This window comes from Nestor notabilis, unplaced genomic scaffold (assembly GCF_000696875.1).
Source record: "Nestor notabilis isolate BGI_N333 unplaced genomic scaffold, ASM69687v1 scaffold9034, whole genome shotgun sequence".
Taxonomy (NCBI): domain Eukaryota; kingdom Metazoa; phylum Chordata; class Aves; order Psittaciformes; family Psittacidae; genus Nestor; species Nestor notabilis.
The window spans coordinates 57,137-78,161 of NW_009925143.1; the positions used below are offsets into that span (position 1 = coordinate 57,137).

General features: G+C 40.5%; 1 protein-coding gene across 1 annotated transcript in view; it reads left to right on the top strand.

The window, feature by feature from the left end:
* Nucleotides 1–20,705, top strand: part of DGKQ (diacylglycerol kinase, theta 110kDa) — a gene marked incomplete at its 5' end in the record, with an annotated part of 55,319 nt that extends 34,614 nt beyond the window's left edge. Inside the window, 12 exons of the mRNA XM_010012911.1 lie at nucleotides 426–487; nucleotides 707–857; nucleotides 1,695–1,733; nucleotides 3,375–3,490; nucleotides 9,699–9,850; nucleotides 11,208–11,356; nucleotides 11,940–12,121; nucleotides 13,427–13,527; nucleotides 16,026–16,172; nucleotides 17,411–17,522; nucleotides 19,323–19,475; nucleotides 20,613–20,705. Coding sequence (XP_010011213.1) covers nucleotides 426–487; nucleotides 707–857; nucleotides 1,695–1,733; nucleotides 3,375–3,490; nucleotides 9,699–9,850; nucleotides 11,208–11,356; nucleotides 11,940–12,121; nucleotides 13,427–13,527; nucleotides 16,026–16,172; nucleotides 17,411–17,522; nucleotides 19,323–19,475; nucleotides 20,613–20,705 — 1,457 coding nt within the window. The remainder of the gene's footprint in view (nucleotides 1–425; nucleotides 488–706; nucleotides 858–1,694; nucleotides 1,734–3,374; nucleotides 3,491–9,698; nucleotides 9,851–11,207; nucleotides 11,357–11,939; nucleotides 12,122–13,426; nucleotides 13,528–16,025; nucleotides 16,173–17,410; nucleotides 17,523–19,322; nucleotides 19,476–20,612) is intronic.
* Nucleotides 20,706–21,025: the final 320 nt, after the last annotated feature.

A 21,025-nucleotide genomic window follows, 5' to 3' on the forward strand; every position in this document is an offset into this window, starting at 1 on the left:
CAAGAGTGAATTCAAGTCCTGAGATAGTCCAAGGAATATGTGCATGCTCTATGAAATACACTGTCCTAGAGTTGCTCAAGAGGTTTATGATCCTGCAGGAGCTGAGCTGGTGTTCTCCAAGTTCACCTCCCTTTGTGCTTCATTATTTGTAAGGCTTCATGGAGAGAGAAATAAAGCCACTGAAGCAGTCTGATGGTGCTCTGGCCACACTCAAGTAAATATCTTTGTAGTCCAGATACTGGCCTGATACTTGGCTTTCTTTGTGAGCATTATCAGAAGGTTGTTTTATAAGATTAGTGTAGCCTTGTGAATGTCCTACCTGGTTGGTTTCTGGTGCTCTAATTTTTTTAAATGGTTTTTGTTTATTGAGCCTGATAATGACTTAGAGTGCTTTCAAACATGATTAATGTTCTTGCTGTCTCCAGTTCAGCGCATGGTGTTGGATAATCAGGAACTGATTCTTAACAGACTCAAGGACATAAGAAAGGTAAATCTGAAAAAGTAACATAATCTTTCCTTCTATCAAGGAGGTAATCCCTGTTATTACAGACAAAGCAAGTAATCAGCTTAGATTGAAGCTTGTTTCTGTTCATAATATCCTCCAGGCTTAGAGGACTTGATTGCTAAGTTCAGAACTATTTGGGATTTTGTTTCACAGTATCTTTTGGCCAAATGTCACATCGTTTATTTTTCTTTATTTTGGTAGACTTCAATACGTCAGATGAATCAAACAAGGTTTTACATTGCGGAAAACAATAAATCCATCGTGCGAGTAAATTTACTTGTTGGTGGCCTTCCACCTCAACTTTCTCGTGAAGAATACACCAATATTCTCAAAGCTGAATTAGCTATCAAAAGTAAGTATGCGTTTTGAGATATATTCATATGTATAAAATAAAATATAGTAGCATCTATTGCTCCTTTTTATTTTTTTTCTTAATGTTTTAACATTATTTGGAAAATCAGTCTGCCTTGTATACTCTCACAGGGGGCTTTCTTAATTCATTTTAAAATGCTCATGCTTGCATGAGAGATGTAACAGCTCATTATTCACAGAATTATTAATACATTACTTGAGTTACGTGTGAGCACACCATTTTTTCTCTAGTGAAAAGCATCACTTCTTAGAACTGAACTATACATACCTTACACCATTCAAATCATGGCAGTGCAGTTTAATTCCCTGGGTCTTTGTTAACCTCTGACATTTTTTGTGTGGGCTGTTCTCCATGTTGTTCATGAACTCTGTGCCTGGTCACGGAGCAGAATGAGCAGTGTGTGCATACGCATACAGCAAGCACTCAGTGAAGAGAATTTATTTTTCTTTTTGCAAGAAGTGTAACTGATTTTCCATAATACTCCTTCAACCAACATAGACTGTAAACAGTGTCAGGAATGCGTCATGCTTTTCGTTTCAGGAAGCGAAGCATTTTTCCCAATCTTTTATGTAACTTCGAGAGGAATTAAACTACAAATGCCAGAAAGAATTCATAGCCACATTTTATGAAAATCAGTTTAGCTTTTCCAACTTGCAGAGTAAACTTAGGAGAGGGAAAGTGTTAGCTGGAGGTTCTCCCTATATTTGTATAACTTTTAATATTTATTTATGTTATATTTATGTCACTTAAAAATATTTTAAATATTTATTCTAAATGTACCAAGGTTTTATGTGTTTGTATTTTTACCCTTTGCAGCAAATGTAGTATCTGTGAGTCATGTTTATCAAGCACAAGGTAAGCATTAAAATTTTTGGGTTTGCAAACAGTGTCTATTTTCAAAACTGCAGCCTAATACTAGAGTCTCTAGGTTTGGAGTCTGTTAGTCTCAGCCCCTCATGTAAAATGTAACTCATATTTACGAAGAGCAGTGGATTAGTGTTACCTTATTAAAAACAAAAAGGTTGGCTTTATGCCTCATGTATCAGCTAGTGGTGGCATTTCTTCATAAAAAAAGTTGCTCTTCAGCTGAATAGTCTAACACCACCAAACAGTTAAAAGCACTTCGAGTGCTCTCTCTTTATTTTGACTTCTAATATGGTAAAATTAGGTGCTGCTTTTGAACTTGATGGTATTGTTTCACAGTCACAGTTTCCTAGCGCAGTTTACGAGGGAGTTCAGTGGCTGGTCTGAAGAAAAACAGCACGCTTCACTCTTCATTCATGCTTTGAGCTGTTGTTCTGCTTTTGCTGTATGAGCTTTATTTCAGCAAGGTTGAAGAAACGCTGAGGTTTCTGAAAGCCGGAGCAGCTGCAGCTTTAGTGCAGTGGTCAGGTGGAGATGTGCATGTGGTAAAACTTAGAAGTGTGGAATTTGTTTTGTACGTTCAGGTGTCCATATTCAAGATGTTTTACAACCAGGCTTAATTTTCACATGACTGCTAAGTGAGTCTTTCCACAGCGTGGTTTTAAAGACTGATGCATGCTTCTTTTATGTATTTGCTGTATCCACGTGGCTAGTAAATATGGACTTGTCATAAGGAAAGTCATCAAACTTTCATATGTGCCTTCTCCTTTTCATATGGCAGTGGAGAATAGTTGGTTTTATGATACTCTTCTCATGTCACAGCTTCCTGTAATCAAGATTACCTGCATGTGGTTTTTAGATGTTTCTGCTGTGTGTGATTTTTATCGTTCTTTGTGGGGTTTTCTTTTTTCACTTTCTGAGTATTTTTATGCTTCTGATAACTTCCTGACTCTCATTTTTGGTTGCAGCCAGGTTGTGGTACCAGCTCACGTCTCATATGCTGTCCATTATGCACTTTGATCTTATCCTGCCCTGTTTTCCTCTTCACTAAGTATCTTAATTTAAACTAACTTGTCAGTATTTTATTTCCTTTCATTTCTCCCTTTTGTCTTCTCTTCTTCCCCAGCTTCCCCATACAGGTCCTAAGCCAACATAAAGATCTTAAAGTGATTCTCAAACCAAGTCTTTGTTTGTGATAATTCTTGCTGGGATACTGTCAATGAATGGAACTACTGCATTTTTAATAATGAGATACAAAATGAAACCAAATATCTTTGTCACTTCTACATGATGAGAACAATCTGTTCGTTAGGCTAGAGAGTAATAGGCCATACTTCTGAAGTTTAAAGGAAGACTTCAAATATGCAGCAGTTTTGTGCTACAGTTCCTCATGTCCTCAAGCTCCTTTGCTTTGACACATATCCAGGTTGTGCTTGGCGCTATGAAGGAAGGATTAAAAATCAAAACTGCCCAATTCACTGATAACCCAACAACCACAAATGTTGCAGAGTAACTTGTATTGAACAATGTCCTGATTAAACTGAGTAAACTTTGCTGTGATTGATTGATATACAGGTTTCCTGATAATAATAGAATATATAAGAAAAACCTAGTTCTGATGCCTCTTTACAGGTGCTGTTGTACTCGAAATTTCATGCTTTTCTGAAGCTGAAAGAATATATATGCTAGTTAAAGATACAACTGTCAATGAGAAGCCTCTAAACGTTGTGGTGATTCCTGAAGTTATGGTAAGAGACGGGTTTGTATTTAAAATATGTCTTTAAAAGAAAAACAACTACCTTAAGACTTTTTCTGCTGGAAGTAAATGAAAATACATTTTATTCAAGGGAGCCATACAGTGAGCTGCTGTAAGTAGTGTGATGAAAAAAAAAAACACTTGAGAGCCTGTACTCTGTGTATATGATACACTTCTGCAAGTTAAGTAATTTCTGTTACTGTTGAGTTGTCAGGAATAACTATACAATACAACTATCCAACAGCATAACTATACAACTGTAAAGGGGAGAAAAACATTTTTTTTTCCCCTGTTTATTTCTTTCAATGATTGAAAAGTTAGGTGCGGTTCTAGTTACAGCTGGCATGTCTTGAAATGCTTACAACAACTTTGTTTTGGGGACTAAACGTGTTTCCTCGCTAGCCATGAGGTAAAGTGCTGCTGCTAATCTTCACATCTACAATATCTTCATACCCTCTGTTCTGTAGCAGATGGAGTTTGACCTTGTTTAAATGCTGCACTGTGGATTCCAGAGGAAAAATAGTCTTTCAAAAGATTGAGTGCAAGAGTCCATTCACAAATTCAGGCTTGATTCTGATTTATTAATTTTTATGGTTTAAAGTCACTTTCCTATGAATCAGTTGGTTTTATAATAGGTTTCATGTTAACAAAGCAGATTCAGGGTGAAAAGAGGGAAATGGTTCACTAAGCAAAGTGATTCTTAACCAGCATGGTGTAGGTTCTGTCCAAAAGAGGGTATAGCCATAGTTACTTTCTGCTGAGCTGTTGCCTTGCAGTTACTGTCTTTCTGGAGGTGCATTATGGCAAGTGAACTAACTGGGAGTCTCGGTTTGACTTTAGAACCTCACAGAAGGTTGAAAACGTAAAAGCAATTAGTAGGAACTATGAAACAACTTTAGAAGGCAGGGTCTCAAGTTCAGTAGTGAGCGTTCCATATTTACATGTCTGCTTTTACCATTTAAAGAGTCCTATGATTGTCAAAGTTTTCTGAAGGCAAGTTATTTTTTAGTATGAGCAGATACTAGTGGCAGCACTACATGAAACTGGCAAGATTAAAAATTATCCCCCCTCCAAAAAAATGAGAGATGCCACCTTATGCATGTGTAGGCACTATGTTTTGTGAGATCCTTAGAAACAAACATTTCACCTCATTCAAACTACGTTTTGGAGTTTGTTACCAGAAACAGAAGGCATCATGAAGATGGCAATGCTTTTGGATGCTTGTTTGTGGTTGCTTTTAGGCAAAGGCATTACGAGCCTGGACTTGATACATGGTGTGTGACATTGAACATTCTTCTCTCTGTTGATTACGTGTGTCTGGTTTTCTGACACTAGGTATGTTGGAAGTAAACTTCTTGATGGCAGGAAAATACGGCTAATTATCTGATGCAAGGTATTTTTCAGAAACTCATTTCTGAACTGGGAGACTGCTAGGGATGAATTTATGGAAGAAGGAGAGGGAGGGGCTGTACATGTGCACATACATTTTGTTTCTATTGCAGCATGTGCTGTTTGTATCTGCTCATCTCACAGAAATAAGCCAAGAGTTAATTTAAATAGTATTTCAAGTGTTGTTTTTATGTACTTTGGCCACGCAGCTTACGCCATTCACTAATTACCCAGGGTAAACTGATGAGTGATTGTTGACCCTACTTTGGATAGCAGTTGGAGTACATGACCCCCTGAGATACTTTCCAACCTAGATTATCCTTGTATCCTATGATACTATCAGCCATTGTTTGTACTTTATATATGTAACCATTTAAATACAGCACCAGGAAATACTTATCAGGAGCTGAACACAATATTCAAGTAAACAAAAATACTTCATTGGAGTGTGAAAAAAAAAGTCTTTTAGAAAGCTGGGTAGTTTAGTGTTTCTCTTTGGTAAATGTCAAGGTGAAAGACACTGCAGGGCTGGATTTTTGAACTGAAAGCTAAGTTACCAGGACTGCTTGTTTGCTGGTACTGCAAAAGGAAACGAGCAGCAAGTTGTATGAGACCAGTATCATCATGAAAGTGACAAGTTTTTGTCGTTTTATCATGAATGCCACTTAACTAGTGGAGTGCCCTCTAACATACTGTATTTAGGTTCCTCAAGAGCAGTAGATAGCGGGGTGGAAGTTTCCATTTCATTCATTCTACTGATTCCTCACACAAATGTGTCCAACTTAAAAGTATGATAGCTTAATGACTCTCTTTGCCAAAACGCCATGAAAGATTACTTTCCACCCTTCCTCCACTGCTGCAGTTCCCCTCCTGCTGTGTTGACCCAGCTATTGCTCTGATTGCAATTCAAACACCTTGCACGTCATTCCTCATCAGGTGCAATGGCTCCTTCTGGCCAGGGTGGAGGAAGTTTGTCCTTGGGGCATTGTGAATCCTCACACATGAGAGATGCTACAGCCAGTGAGCTTGCAAATGTTGAATTCTACTTGTCACAGAGGTATCATCTGCTGTTTCTGGGGACAGCCCACCACTCTGGAAGATGTTCCATGGTGGTTGTGCTGGGAGGCCTGTGGCACAGAACGCCTTGTGCTGCTTCATGCCCAGATATGATTGCACAGCACACTCAACAGAACGGGGATTCGTTTGGATACTGACTATCTCGTCCCAGCCTGAAGCCATGCTGTGCTAATCCTGACAAATTAAGCGATTCACAGTGTCTGTCAGAGTGTCTAAATCACACGGCCTCCTTCAGCTGTCTCTAAGAAACGGGCAATAAATTCCTTCCTGAACACCAGCCAGCACAAACCCCCTCTGCACATTTCACTCCTCAGGCAGAGCTCTGAAGCCAGGGCTAAAGGGGGAAGGGAGCCCTCAGGCAGTGAGTCACACATCCGCCTCTGCCCCGTAACAAACTCATTCTGTGTCCCCACTGGGGCTTTATTGAGGGATTAAAACATACTCAGCAGCATAAGAGCGCTACCTTTGTGGCCATCTGTAATTGTAATGGAGTGTCTGCAGAAAGCAAAGCCCTGCTCTGCTGTACAAACTGTCACAGGACTTTTAACCCCCACTGGAAAATAGCTGTTTTCTTAGAAACTGGCCTTCATCTAGCTTCTTAGCAGTGTTTCTTAATCCTTTAAGTGTAATTAAGCGTGGTGGTGGGACGCAAGCTAACTGTGAGGCTTAAGCATTTTCTAGAATACTTCTGTTTAGTCTACATAGTCATGTTTAGTCCTAAATAGGTATAGTTAGGGATTTACATTAGAAGATACTTGAACAAGGATGGGTTCGAGTGTTGGGACTGCTCTGTTTACACTACAGACATACATTTTGTTAGCTCCAGGCATTCTGCACAGCTGCTTGTGAGTCTTCCTAGCTTTCAGGGTAAATGTTTCACTTTTTCTGGTACAATATTGATGCTGACAATTAGGAAATTTAGGTGGCAGTTTTGTAGAAGCTGTAAATACATATTTGCAACAATATATATTTACTTGGGTAAGATTCTAGTCAACTTTCCAAAGCACAGCTGTGCTTTTGAATGCCTTGGAGCTTACCACGTCTCAAAAATCATTGCGATTCCCTGAAGTTCCTTGTGAATTATTTTAGTTACTTGGTTTTAAACCCAGTGCATTAGAACTTGCCTGTAAAAGCAAGTAATATAAAACATGTGTTCAACATGTCACTTCTAAATGTCCAAAACCAGTATTTTTAGAAACTTACTTCCTGAAGAAGGTCATCATGTTCTTGTCCACATTCAAGTAAGGTATTTGTTTGACTTGAATGTTGCACTGGTTTCTCTTGTTCTTCCTTGAAAACGTTTTCATTTACTTTGAGCTGCAGAACTGAGTATTGTTTCTTTCTGTTATCCCCTTACTTCCTTTTTTATTAAGCCCCACAACTTTCCAGGCATTAGACCAAGCCTGAGGGTTCAGATAGCTCATGTTGTTCGGGAAGTTGAAGTGACTGCAGATGAAGCCTAGGTAGTAAAAAAGCTTTGAAGAGGAAGAAATTGGAAGTGTTTAGGTGGGAATATAGGACAGATTAGAAGCTGGAACAAGGAGTGCAGAAACGGAACAGGTTGCCCCATTACCCCAAAGGGACATGGCATTTCCTTTCAGAGCTGCTCAGCAGTTCTTTGCTTGTGGGATGTTCAAAGGAACATTCGTAATAGGATAGGGCAGATGATGGTGCAAGAACAGATGGAGTAATAAGAAGGGCTTTACTTCTGGAAAAACTAGAGCTCTGCTTACTGTTTTTATTAATGTCTGTGATGGCCGGAGGGGAGGAAATCCACTTCTATCATTGGGATGTGTGCATCCTTGAGCCACGCAAGACTCAAAAGTCCTTCCTTTTTGTGACTGTGACATGAATTGTTTTCCTTAGACCTCCTTTTCTGGCTACAAATATCCTTTCCATGTGCTTAACAGAAATAAAAATATTACCCTTGTTGTGTGTTGGGCACACTTTGACTAGTTGCTTCCCCTTTTCCAATACACCCTGAACATGTAGGTGAGAGGTGTTTTGACCTAGCGCCATCACAGTATAGTATGAAGGTGGTTCCTCTGGAGAAAGCCGTGAGGGCAGATTTGCAGCCTGTATCTATCCAAGCTACTTATTTTGACAGTAGTGAAACCTTTCCAGTAAAACAGTCATCAACCTTGTTACCTGCTTAGCATTCCTCTTCCCATTGTGTTTTCTGTTTGTGCCTGCAAGACATATCAGAGAGCATTTCTCATGCAGGCAGTGACACAGAGGAGAAGGATTTTTATGTGTTTGCAGGTATCTTGACATGTCTGGCAGGATGTGGCTTGCAGGGGATTAGCACCCAGCACTTTTAGGAAGGTGAAATTTGAGAAAATCTCTCAAATACTGGAAAGCCCCAGGTGAACATTTGGTCTCAGTCATCCATACCACATCACAGGTTGACAGTGGTCTGCTCTATCTCAGTTATCAGACTTGACTTTGCTTCCCCACAAAGTTACTTGTTAATTTTCCCCGATTCCACCTTTCTTCACCTTAGTTCATGCTCTCCCGTGGTTGCTCGCGCGCAGCAGCTGACACACTCTCCGGGTGCTGTCTCCTCCCCTCTGTAGCTGTTGGTATCTCTCCGCGTGTTTGCACGCTGCAGTCATGCTGCTGCCTCACTGCCTCCTGAATCATTCTCGTCTAAATTGACTTATATTTAGCACTGTTGTTCTGTTCCCTGAGTCCATCCTGTCAGCTGCGTGACAAATTGCTGTTCCCTGAATGCTGTCCAATTTGTAGACACAAATTACCATGACTTAGGGACTGTGGCAAACATTTCTCTTTTGAAGTGTGCTCACTGAAATGCCCGATGGACTTTGCTGGTGCGTACCTGCTGCACAGCTCTGTGGCAGGGGGGACGAAAGGTGTGCTGGTGTTCTCTCATCTCTGTAGAAGACTTACAGGTCTTCTTACAGCATAATTTATGCGCTGGCTGGCTGAAAACCAGTCCCAAGGGGGTGCTTCTGGGGGCTGGAAGTGTTACCCTCCAGTGAGGCTGCAGGTACCATTCCCATGCCATTCCCATGCAGGTACCAGTCCATGGAACACATGATGATATCCTTCCTCTGCCATGTGCTTGCTTTGGAGTGGTCTCTGGATGGGTACCAGGCTCCCCTGTCACACAACCGTGCTTTGAGAGCCCTTTCAGCAGCAGCTTCGGTAGAAGTGTGAGGATTGTAAGGTATTGACACCGAATCCTCACGAATAAAAAGTATAAATACTTAGTTTTACAAGAATCTTATTTCATGGAAAGGGGCATGCCAGTATCTGCCCCAAACGCTCTGGTTTTGCAGTGTTTTTTGTCCTTGTAAATTCACATGTATTCTAAGATGACCACAAAACTTCACACAAATGTTCCAATTCTTTTGGGGAGGAGTTGTCTCTTTGCAAGGAAAGTGTTTGAGTTGTTTGTGACTCTGGAAGGTACCTTATCCCTCACGCTATCCTTTGTCATGGAGTTTACTGTCAATGTGTGGGAAGGACTACTTTGGTTTTAATGTTAGGATCAACTGTGTAGTTGGAGTGGTTTAAGGAAACTTCACTTCCCAGAAGAGTAAGATCAGCAGCGAACCTACACCTTGTCTGGACACTGAATTCTTTTATTTATCAAATCTGTATTTTTTTACTAAGCATCAAGGAAGCATTAGGGGAGACTTCTTAGATGTAGTAGGAGTTTTCCTGCCTAGTAATGGTTTTGGCTAATCCTTTTTCTTGTCTTCTTTTAGGCTTCCAAGATACCACAGAACTGCTGCCCTATTCTTGTATTTGTGAATCCAAAAAGCGGTGGTCTGAAAGGTCGGGACCTGCTGTACAGTTTTAGAAAGCTGCTAAACCCACATCAGGTCTTCGAACTTACCAATGGTGGCCCATTGCCTGGGTAGGTCGTCATATTTTTGTGGGGGGTTTATTTGTTTTGTTTTGTTATTTTTCTAAAAGATGGATCAGATTCACTTGTCAAGAAAGATTTAAATTGCTTCGGTTCTGTGCCTGAAGACCAGAGCAGTGGATCATTCCTGACTGGTTCTTACTATGAAAACAGATTTAAGCTTTGAGGTTCTGTAACGAAAAGAGAGCACAGTAGTTCCTGATAGATATGCTTATGTCAATTCCAATAGAGCCCCGTCCTGGGAACGTGATGCGCACTTTACAACAACACAGATGTAATCATTATTAAAAATAAAAATATTTTGTAATCGAATGGGGATGGAAAGAGAAATGTCACACTGCCCCACGAGGACTCATTTGTGCTTTTATTTGCTTTGATGTTTCATGGGAACTAACAGGAAACTATAATAAAATTTTCTATCTGACTTTTGAAACTTGGCCACAATTGCAGAAGTAACAGGGCCTGCCTGGTCACAGCTGCAACATTTCTAAATACAGGGAACAGAACATAATGCACTTGTAGGGAGGCAGGAACCAATTACTTGGTTTAATCAACACCACTTGTTACCAGCTTCATAAAACTGAAAGTGATGGTTGTGGCCTACTCAGAGTAGCCTCATTCCTTCAGCACTGCTTTAACAAAGAACTCTCATGGCAACTCTACAGAACAAAAGCTTTTGTGGGAGAAACACAGCTTATGCAGGAGGCAGGAGAAAACAAGTTTAAAAAACTAAGCTTTTTGTCAGAACTGTATAATTCTGTTGTCTAATACAGTTCAAGCTGCAACTTCAGTAATTCATTCGTTTTGTTTTGCCCATGGAATCTTTCTCTAGCTTTGTTGCAAAATGCTTCCACTTGTTCCCTCCTTGTGCAACGGGAAGTAAAAATTACTTTGCAGCCTATATCACTATATAGGATGAAAAGCCACAAAAGGTAAAAGTGACCATGAAAATAGGGCTGTGAAGAAGAAAATGTACTGTAAGTCCTATGACCGCATAAAAAACCACCACTACTAATCAACATCTCTGCTAGAATTTAGAGAGTTATAGATGTTCACATTGAAATTATGAATAGTTAGATATCTGTCTTTGGACAAGAAGGAATTGATTAACAATTTATCTCTAGCTGTGACGAATCTTAGAAGAATGTGGTTTTCACTTTTTTTAAACAGCTTTATCTAAAATTTCCTTCACTTTGTTGAAGTTGATCCTGAAACTGATGGTAGTGGTGGAGGGAGAAAGAAGGATACAGTAATAATGTGTTACCTTAAGTAGCGTATTAAGAGGACTTGCTTTTCCTGTACCACACTGTAACATTTATTTTCCCCTCTGCTTTGTTTCTCAATGGAGGTTTCACACGTTCTGTAAAGTCCCCTCCTTCCGAGTGCTGGTGTGCGGAGGGGACGGCACTGTTGGCTGGGTCCTTGGTGCACTGGAGGAGATCAGGCACAAGCTGGCATGCTCAGAGCCCTCAGTTGCCATCTTACCTTTAGGGACAGGTGAGAATTTCAGCAAGCACCATTCTTCTTCTGAGGGCAGAAGTCCTCCAGAAGATTTGTCTTTATTTATCTATCTGACAAACATCTCAGTTTTGCAGTAGAGATGCCATGACTCAGTTCTGGCTGGTGTTTGAAAGCAAATGTGGTATCAGCTTTTCAAGGAAATGTTATCAGTCATGCTTTGTGAAGGAAAAATGAGCAGCAGGAATGTTGGTATGGGTGTGCGTGAGCGGGCAGGAGCTGGAGAGGGCAAAATGTTCTCCTCCTGACAACCATAGGTGCATCAGCCATTGCTATAAACCAGTGAACTCAGATGCTTCCTGACTTCTCAGCTCTGTAACAAACAGTTTTTTCACGTTTTGTGAAAACTTTTTTCTGTGGGATAAGAAGCCCACATGCAACACAACCACCTTTAGGTATTTTTTCTGCTTGTTAACTTTTTAGTCCAGCCTGGCTACTTCTGTGACTTCTTTGGAGCATGCTAATGCAATCTGATTTGTGAAACAGAGCTGATGCACTTTTTTATGCTTTTAGCTGACTTATTAAATGCAATCGTATCTTGGAGTTCTTCGTTGTTCCCCAGGTAATGACTTAGGGAGGGTCTTGCGCTGGGGAGCTGGCTACAGTGGAGAGGACCCCTACTCTATTTTGGTTTCCGTGGATGAGGCAGATGATGTTCTTATGGATCGCTGGACTATTCTTTTGGATGCAGACGAGCCAGCTGAGGGTGCAGAGAATGGTGTTGCAGAACCTGAACCTCCAAAGGTGAGCTGAGCACCATTCAGATTTGATTCTTAGGAATGCTGTTTGGGTGAAAATCACAAAATAAATAGATACTAACATAGTTTAATCTTTTATTGCTCACCTGTCTTTGAGCTTGGACCTTACAAAGCTGTTCCTCAGTGAATACAGCATACATATGGAGCTAGTGCTTCAATTCTGGTAGGACTGGTTGGCTGCAGAACACACTTTACAGCTGCTTGGCAAAAAGTGTCTGATAGAGGATTAATGTAAAGATTCAAGCTACAATGGCATACCTGTTTCCTTCAGCTGGAAAGAAATTCATTTCTCAAATAGAAAACCTTTTAAAACAACACCAAACACTTCCCAGAACACTTGTGAATCTGGAGTGTTGATGAAAAAGCAGTCCCTCCCCCCACCACCAAAGTACTCTCATCTGTCTTTGTAATAGTTCAAAAAATGAGTAGGAGTTGCTAGCAAATAGAGGAAGTAAATCCTTATGTCATCTTACTCCTCTTGTGTGCCTGCTTATATGGCACATGTTCTATTTATTTTTTGGAGTGACAGTCCCTGTACCTTGGTTTGATTTCTTACTTCTGTTTGGGAAAATAAAAATGATCTTTGTGTGAATTGTGGTTCTGTTTATCTTCAGACAAAACAAGGAAATTAGACAAGGGGTGGCAAAAAAAAAAAAAAAAAAAGTAGGACATTGTAATATGGTAGCAGTTGTCCAAGATTTTAATCTAATCACTGGAAAATCCTAGGCATTATGTGTCATTTGGAGGATTCAAGTTGCTCAGGTTCCACCTATTTTTCATGTGCTCAAGACAGGAGTTGATTTGCCTTGTCTGCCTAATCTGCTTTTTAAAGGTGAAGGGTGGGAGAGTCAAGGACTAGGATAGAAAAGCTATGGAATGAGCTGGTACGCAAACAAAGAATTAATTTCAGAAATGGCTGAAATCCATAGAAACTTGAGTTTGGCATATAGGGACCTATTTAAAAAGCAGCTGAGTAGGTGAAGTCAAGTTTCTGTGTTTGGTTTCATTTCTGCCTTATTATGCTTGTTACTTGCAGTTGAGATTAGATTTAGAAGTTTCAGATACATCAGAAATAATGACGACACACGTCGTCAATTGTCCATGCAGCTTTGCTTGTGTTTCTGGAAAATGTGTTCCAGAATCTGTCGAGACGCAAGTGGCTTGGAAGGGTTATCTACAATCCTTGCTTTTGTTGGAAACTTTGGAACTTCCTCATTTGTGAACACAAGGAGCGAATAAGATGGATTTTGGGGGTTTTTTGTTTGTTTTTTTTTTTTTTGTTTGTTTCCAGATTGTACAGATGAACAATTACTGTGGTCTTGGCATTGATGCAGAGTTGAGCTTGGACTTTCATCATGCTAGAGAGGAAGAACCAGGGAAATTCAATAGCAGGTAATCCTGGGAAACCAGGGGTGAAGGGCAACTCTGGTATTGCATAACTTCCAACCTACACTATGACTGATCATCTTGAAATGCTGCAGGTATACACAAACAACATTGCTTGAGGCAGAGCTGGCACAGGAAGGGATTGTTAGCCAGGAACTTGCAGACACAGAATTTGGGGACTTTGTTTTGTTTTCTTCCTTTTTCATTTTTTTTTTCCCCTCATCCCCCTTACCAAGAGAGAGCACCAAAGCAGCTTTTGGAAGCCCTGACATTATTATTGCGTATACTTATTTGCCAGTACTGCGGTGCTGAGTTCAGTGAAATTTTAGGGTAGTGCAAATATGTCTTATTCAAAGCCTTTAGCAGGAGGGAGAGCAGTGCTGCTACCAGAGCAACACACTGGTCGGAACTTCTTTGTACCTTTCCCACCCTTGCTGAGTGCTGTGGTACCACCTGTATGCTGGTAACAAGAGTTAAAAAAGATCTCTATATCGCAAGTGAGACTGATTTTAAAAGGTGTGGAGAGAGACCTTCCTCCTTTCTGGCATGCAAATCAATCAATAGTAGTACTTTTTCTTCTTCCCATAATCACTGAATTTGATGAGAAAAAGAAATAACGTATCTGTAGTCTAGAGAGCCTTCCAAATAGTTCTGGGATGACATAATGGTGCAAGTGCTGCAGCCCAGCTGATGCAGGGATCACTCGCTCCATGGGGATGGATGAGCTTAAGGTAACGCCCTGATATCCTCTCTCAGCCCCAGCACTGTCATTGGCAGCAGTGACTGCAACATGGGTCTCACCTAATGCAAACCTTGTTCTCCTTCTGCACAAATAAGGTGTTGGAGTCTGCTCCAAGGACAACTTCCTCCTCTCTGCCTTGCTAGTTGACTGTGGTGAAACTGTTGTCTGCAAAAGTACCTGTGCAAGAGTTTGCTTCAGGAGTTGACTATTCTTTCTACCCAAGTGGAAAAGCTAGTATGTTATCGACTAAAGCTAGCAGTAGACTGACAACTTGCACTGGCACTTTCTTGCGAGATCATGTCCCACATGTAGAGGTGCACAGAGGGCAGGTGATTCTCTCTAGTGCTGCATATGCAAAGATCACCTTCCCAGCTTGGCTGGCCATTTTAATCATAAAATCTTACAATCACTTTCAAAACATTGGGTAGGAATTTGCAGGGTAATGTAACAGGAATCAGTTTGTTCTTACTTCATCTTAAGACCAGTAAGATACATAAATGGAAGGGAATAGATATGCAAGAATGGAGTGATGGGATTTTAGCTCTGAGAGATTTGTCCTTTGTTGTAGTATCCAGTGTCTCAGATCCTATGGACCCCAGTGGTCCCTAAGTGTTTCTTAGAAGTCATGTAACTCAGGACCGTATCTGCAGTTATGGGACTGTGTTGTATGCTTACAGTTCCTGCAGGCTTCCTTTTTCATGCAACAAAAATTAATACTTCTTGGAGCTGTTTATTGTGTTTCCTACCGATACTCCATTATTTTTCAGTTGCATCCAAATCAGACAAAACCCATCTTAGCATAGGCACATCTTAGTCTCTTGTCTGGAACAGAAGCATATGTTAAATACATGTTAAATGGTGCTACATCAGGTCCCTTTAATTCAGTGCTGTTTAAAACTGTTAGCATGTAGGACTAATTGTTCCCAGTGTAATAATTTAAATGGGCTGAACAGTCTCTGTTTGAAGAGTTGACTGTAACTCACATGCTAAACTGTCTGTCTTCCCCACATGAATATCTACAGCACTTAGACATAATGCTTCAAGAGATTTTGCAGAGTTGAATTCCAGTGACACCAGCTAGTAGGGTCAAACAATGGAAATTTACACTTTTTATTTTGAGGTTGCCCTAAAGGCTGTGTATCAAGAGGTTTCCATTAGAGAAGAAAATAATGTGTGTATTTAACTCACATTTGTTTATGTAACTCTTAAAATATTTTGATATTTCTGAGGATGCCATAAAGTCTTCCCCATCTTTTTTTTACTCTAAAATTAGACCCGTTAGAGCTCTGTCACAGGTTAACATTACTAAGCATGTTTTGAGTTTCTACAGCTGAGTGTATTTCAAATGAATGAGCAATATGTGAAGCAAAGACTTGCAAAGGTTTTTATACCTGAATTATTCTAGCATTGCTTGAGAAGACTTTTTAAAATGCTTCATTAAGACCTTTAGATCTTAATGAAAAATGCAGTTTTCCCAGAAGTTTACATTTAAAGAGGCATTGCACTCAGGCAACGCTTTAAGAAGGGATGATTTTTCTGTAGTAAAATTTCACAGATCTCCACATGCCTCGACAGCACAAATCATCCCTTAAGTAAAAGGTGTATAAAGGAGCAGTTTGTGACTTATGCTTTGTTTCTGCAGTAAATTCTACAAGAATGTGGAGAGGGTTTTAATTGAAAGTCTCCTCAACCATACCTTGTACGAGGAAGAGTGCTATGCTGGGCATAGCATTTTAGTTACAGGATGCTTGTCTGCTCCTAGGTTTCACAACAAAGGAGTTTACGTGAAAGTTGGGCTGCAGAAGATAAGTCATACCAGGAATCTCCACAAAGACATAAAGCTTCAAGTGGATCAGCATGAGGTGGAGTTACCAAGTATTGAAGGACTCATTTTTATTAATATACCCAGGTAAAAAGGAGAGGAAGGATCCTGTGTGGATGCATGTTTGGCAGTATGTGTGGAAATGCTGCTTGATATTTGAGTATCAAATGTCAAATGGTTAGATAAATGTTAAATGGTCTGGATTAATAGATGATTATTACTGGTATTTTTGATTATTGCTGACTTGCTGCCTTTGCAACAGTGCTTAAGGAGCTAGCTCTAAATATCATTTTGACGTAATTTTTCTTACCTTTGGAAACTCACAGTTTCGACTCCACATAAAGTTGGTGTTATCTTGTTTTCCCAGTGCAAGTTCCCGTATATTTGCTATTTCTTCTGTGTCCTAACAGTAAGTTGGAATTATTTCCTCACCAAAGGTCTTCAGAACTCTTTTGGAGCAGTTTTCCCATAAAGCATGAATTTTCAGGCATGGTTGTAGGCCTGTGGTTTCTGCCCGCTACTGTTTCCCCTCTTCCCCAAACTGAACAGTCCACTGGATTTCACCAAGACTTTCAGAAGGCTCAAAAACGATCACTTGTACATGCTTTCTGGCATGCTAAGACCAGGTGCCTGAGCCGGATTCAACTGCCAGACACTGTCCAGGCCCTACAGCTAGCTGGTCAGTGTGTGTGTGGCCAGTGATGCTACCCAGGTAGCTGTGGAAAACCCACAGTTCAGGTACCTTTTGCAGGGTTGCGGGGTTGCCCTGACACTTGCAGGGAGCTCGAGTTACTGCTGTAGAAGGAAGGCAGGCAGATCTGCAGGAAACCTGGCTTCTTTAGGTGTGCTGTTGGTAGAGGCAGGGTTTTTTTTCTGAACAAAACCAGCAAGTAATTAGTGCTGCCGCACCATTCTTTTTCCAAGGACACTCTTGTCTTAAACTGCCTGTACCTCTTTCCATTTTATTCTGAAAATGATTCAACTTTGTATTCAAATGCATGTATCCTTACATGTGTACACGTGTGTGCGCATGTGCCTACACACAAGTGTATGTTGCACGAGAGAACTGTGGAGAAGAGAAGATCCCGATTGGTACTGAGCAGTCAATGCACTAAAACAATAAGCAAGTGATTTGAGTGAGGAGGGTCAGTACTGCACAAAAAGCAACCTGGTGTTAAGTTAGAAGCATTTCAGAGGATTGAAGCGCAGGAACACTGCGGAGTGCCTAGCTTTTGAAGCCTGTGGAACCAGCAACCCGCAGCAGGGAACTAGAGGCAGGGTGCTCGTGGTGGACAGCAGGTCAGTGTGGTGTGCTCTTCATGCAGCTGGGGGTCCGGAGCTGACCTCTGGGGGTCCGACAGTGATAACCGCTTTGAGAAGCCACGCATCGATGATGGGCTGCTGGAAGTTGTTGGTGTGACTGGCGTTGTTCACATGGTAAGTTAGCATCACGCTAAGAGCTGAGAAAGTTTTCTCAGACAGGTTTATTTTTGTAACAAACAGTGCATTGTAAGTGCTTAATCCTAAGAAGTATGCATCGGTGTTAAGGTTATACCATTGTTTATTCAGGTACTTGTTGTGTCACACAGAAGTGGTTACAGACCATAACCAGAATTGATGGGCAGTGTCAGCTGTCTGTGAACAAAGCATTGGGGTGTCCGGAGTTTGGCTGTGGCTGGAATGCCTGTTAAGAGTGCAGTGCACTCTCATTGCCTGTATACTGAAGGTCCAGGTTGAGGTGCTAGACTACAGTGGATAGAATGGAAACAAATCTGTGGTTGGATAGGAGTAAGCAGTAAGAGTGTGAAGAAAAAAGTGCATGGGGAAATGCTTCATGATTTAAGCAGGTTTTGAACCAAGGCCAAGGCCAGAAATATACATGTATACATACATGTGAAAAGCAAATATATATATTTGCATATGTGTTACGGAGTGCATAGCTTTCTCATATCATGGTGTCAAAGCCAAACAGTTCATGGATGAAGACAAGGGTTTATTTTGATATTACAAAAACACGCATTCTTCACTCGGATTATGTATTTGTGAAACATCTTGTCGGACCTCACTACAGTCATTCCCTCTAGACATGTGGCTTTGTAATTATCTGCCACAGGCTTTTCAACACCTGTCTCTGAGAATGTGGCACTGCTCTTGATCCCAATGCTTCATGAAGCAGATGGTATCCCCTTCTGCAAAGATGATTATGACTCAATTTGTGCAATTTTAATTCTTCCATTATTACATTTTTTTACAATGGCTTCCTATTAGCAATGCAGTCTTGTGAGGTGGTGGGTTGTTTTTGTCTTCATATTTCTTTCATTATATTAAGAAAACTGCTGCTGGAATAAGTGTATGTGATCAGGTAAGTAGAGACAACTAACCCATATAACCAGCAAGATGGAAAGGTAGGTGCTTTTGTGCAGCTTGATCTTTGGTGTTAGCCAACCTCATAATTTTGTAATTTAGATCTTTTAAGGAAGACAAATATAAAACATTCTATTACAAGTAGCAGTTTGGTAGAGATCCTTAAAATCTGTGTGAAATGAGAAGCAACAAGGCATATACCAGTTGCTTTGGAATATAAATGTTAACAAACCCATGCTGTGGTTTTGTGCTCTTCTATTAAGGTTTTTACCCCATGTTTGGTGTCCCCAAAAGAACGTGTAGCAGGAAAGTTCATTTTGCTTTGCTTTTTACAGTCAACACTCAACTGTTGTTAGTTGGAGTTGAATATATGTAGTTGAGTACATAGTACATAGATAAATAGATAGATAGACAGAGATACAGATAAAGATACGGAGTTGAGTTTGGCAAAAACTCTCTCTCCCTGTTTGATAAAGTGCTTTTAGACCCCTGAGTTTCACATGTATGTGCTGGTCTGTGTGTATAGTCAGGTGTTTTGAAACTGTGGTTACTATGTTATGGAGGGGGGAAGTAAAAGCAAACGATACCTTTGTGAGTGCATGCTCCTTGGCCAAGCTAAGTGTACAGGTGGCTTCACTGCGTAAGTTACTTTGCCAGCAGCAGCCCTCAGGGGTATCTGCATTCTTCTTCGTGCACTAACTTAAAATAATTAATGCTGCATGAGTAAAGACATCCTCTGCAGGTTTTGCATAAGCAGTAAAATAACTTAAAATGTCAGGTGAGAATAAAATTCTAACCACCCAAAAGTGTAGCTAATGTTTATGCTTCTTGTTTATTGGGGTGATTGATATCTTGGCTTTTACTTCCTAACAGGGTCAAGTCCAAGGTGGCTTTCGATCAGGCATCCGCATAGCCCAAGGCTCATATTTCCGTGTAACGCTTCTAAAGCCAATTCCAGTTCAAGTTGATGGAGAGCCCTGGATTCAGGCCCCTGGACAGATTATAATTTCTGCTGCGGGACCAAAGGTACTGGCTGTAGATCTCTTTTAGCAAGTCAACTTTGTTTCTCCAGTGCATATTATCGTATTATCTACTTATCATGTTATGATGCCTAACTGTAAAGCTAGTTGTTGTGGTATGGGAACTGTTGGATAGATACACAGCAGTTTCTACAGAGGGCTATTTGAGGACCCTCTCCACTGGCTCAGATGAAGCTTGGGTTTAGAAAAACAGCTCAGCCTAGTGACTTAAACTTTTTACCCAGCATTGAGATCTCCAGGCAGTGTTGCTTGCCCTGAGGCAGACCACAGTTATTAGGGCCATGGCAGTATACCATCTGCGAGGCAGGAAGCAGTCTGCTGGTTGTGCAGGAGGAGGGAAGGTCTGTCAGAGAGCAGCAAAGAAGATGACTGAATAATGGAGGAGAAGGGCCTGAGAAAAAGAGAATTTGGAGTAATCAGTGTCTGATAGATATACAGTGATTATCTCAATGTATATGTAGAAGGACAGGAGCATCAGCTACCTAAGAGTTTAACTTCTCTGTTGACAGTGAAATTGTGAAATAAACATTTTGCAGTAGCTGACTGTGGTGCACAGCAGTGTACACATTTGCCTGCTACCTTAAGGATGCCTTTTCAACTCACAGAAATAGGTTGCTACTGGCAATCTTGGAAAATATGTAGCCCTGCTGGGAGGGCTACCAGAAAAACGGCCTTTGCAGAGTCAAAATGGGTGAAGAAGAGGGTCATACCTCAAGTGTTATGCAGCATGTTAAACTTTGTTCTTTTCATGAGAGAAAAAGGGGGGAAGAAAAAATGAGAGAACAGACCTAACTTTGTCCTTCCAGTGAGAAATATTTCAGTCTGTCAGGTTAGTGACTAATAGTGTTAATCTGTATGTAATGTGTGTACATGAATATATGCATACACACATATGTACACTTACCTATATACATACACGTACATGTGTATATATGTTTATGGGAAAAAAGGCACTTAATCCTATAGCTTTTTAAGGATGGGTGGTTCTGATAGTTGTGTATTTCAATGCTTTTCTGTTGCAGTTCCAACATTTTACGTGTGTATTAGTTAGTTGCCTTAGGTCTGCTTACAGCTGACTACAGATACCTAATTGCTCACTTTGATTTAAAACTTTCTATTTTAGGTCCACATGTTGAAAAAGTCCAAGAAACAGAAAAAAACTGGAAGCATGAAAGAGATGCGAGGGGATATGTCCGTGTCTGAAGGAGGACGCTAAGTGGAGACCTGTGCTCAGGAGAGATGCAGCAGACCTACTTTATATACCAAGATGGCTTAGTAAAACAGAGTGCAGACAGCTAGTCAAGAGAGTTGCTTATGAGCGTGCCTTTCATTACATTTTGATAGTATCGAGTTCTATTTTGTCTTTCAAAGATAGTGCCTCATTGTTAAAAGTAACTGTTATATACCACTTGTCACATCTGAAATGTTTACTTTGGGTTGCTTTTCCATAAGCTATTTCCTACTTTTCCATGTATATAGAAACTGAGGCCAAACAGAAATTCCAAGATGCTGAGATTTCTGATCTACCTTTACAAA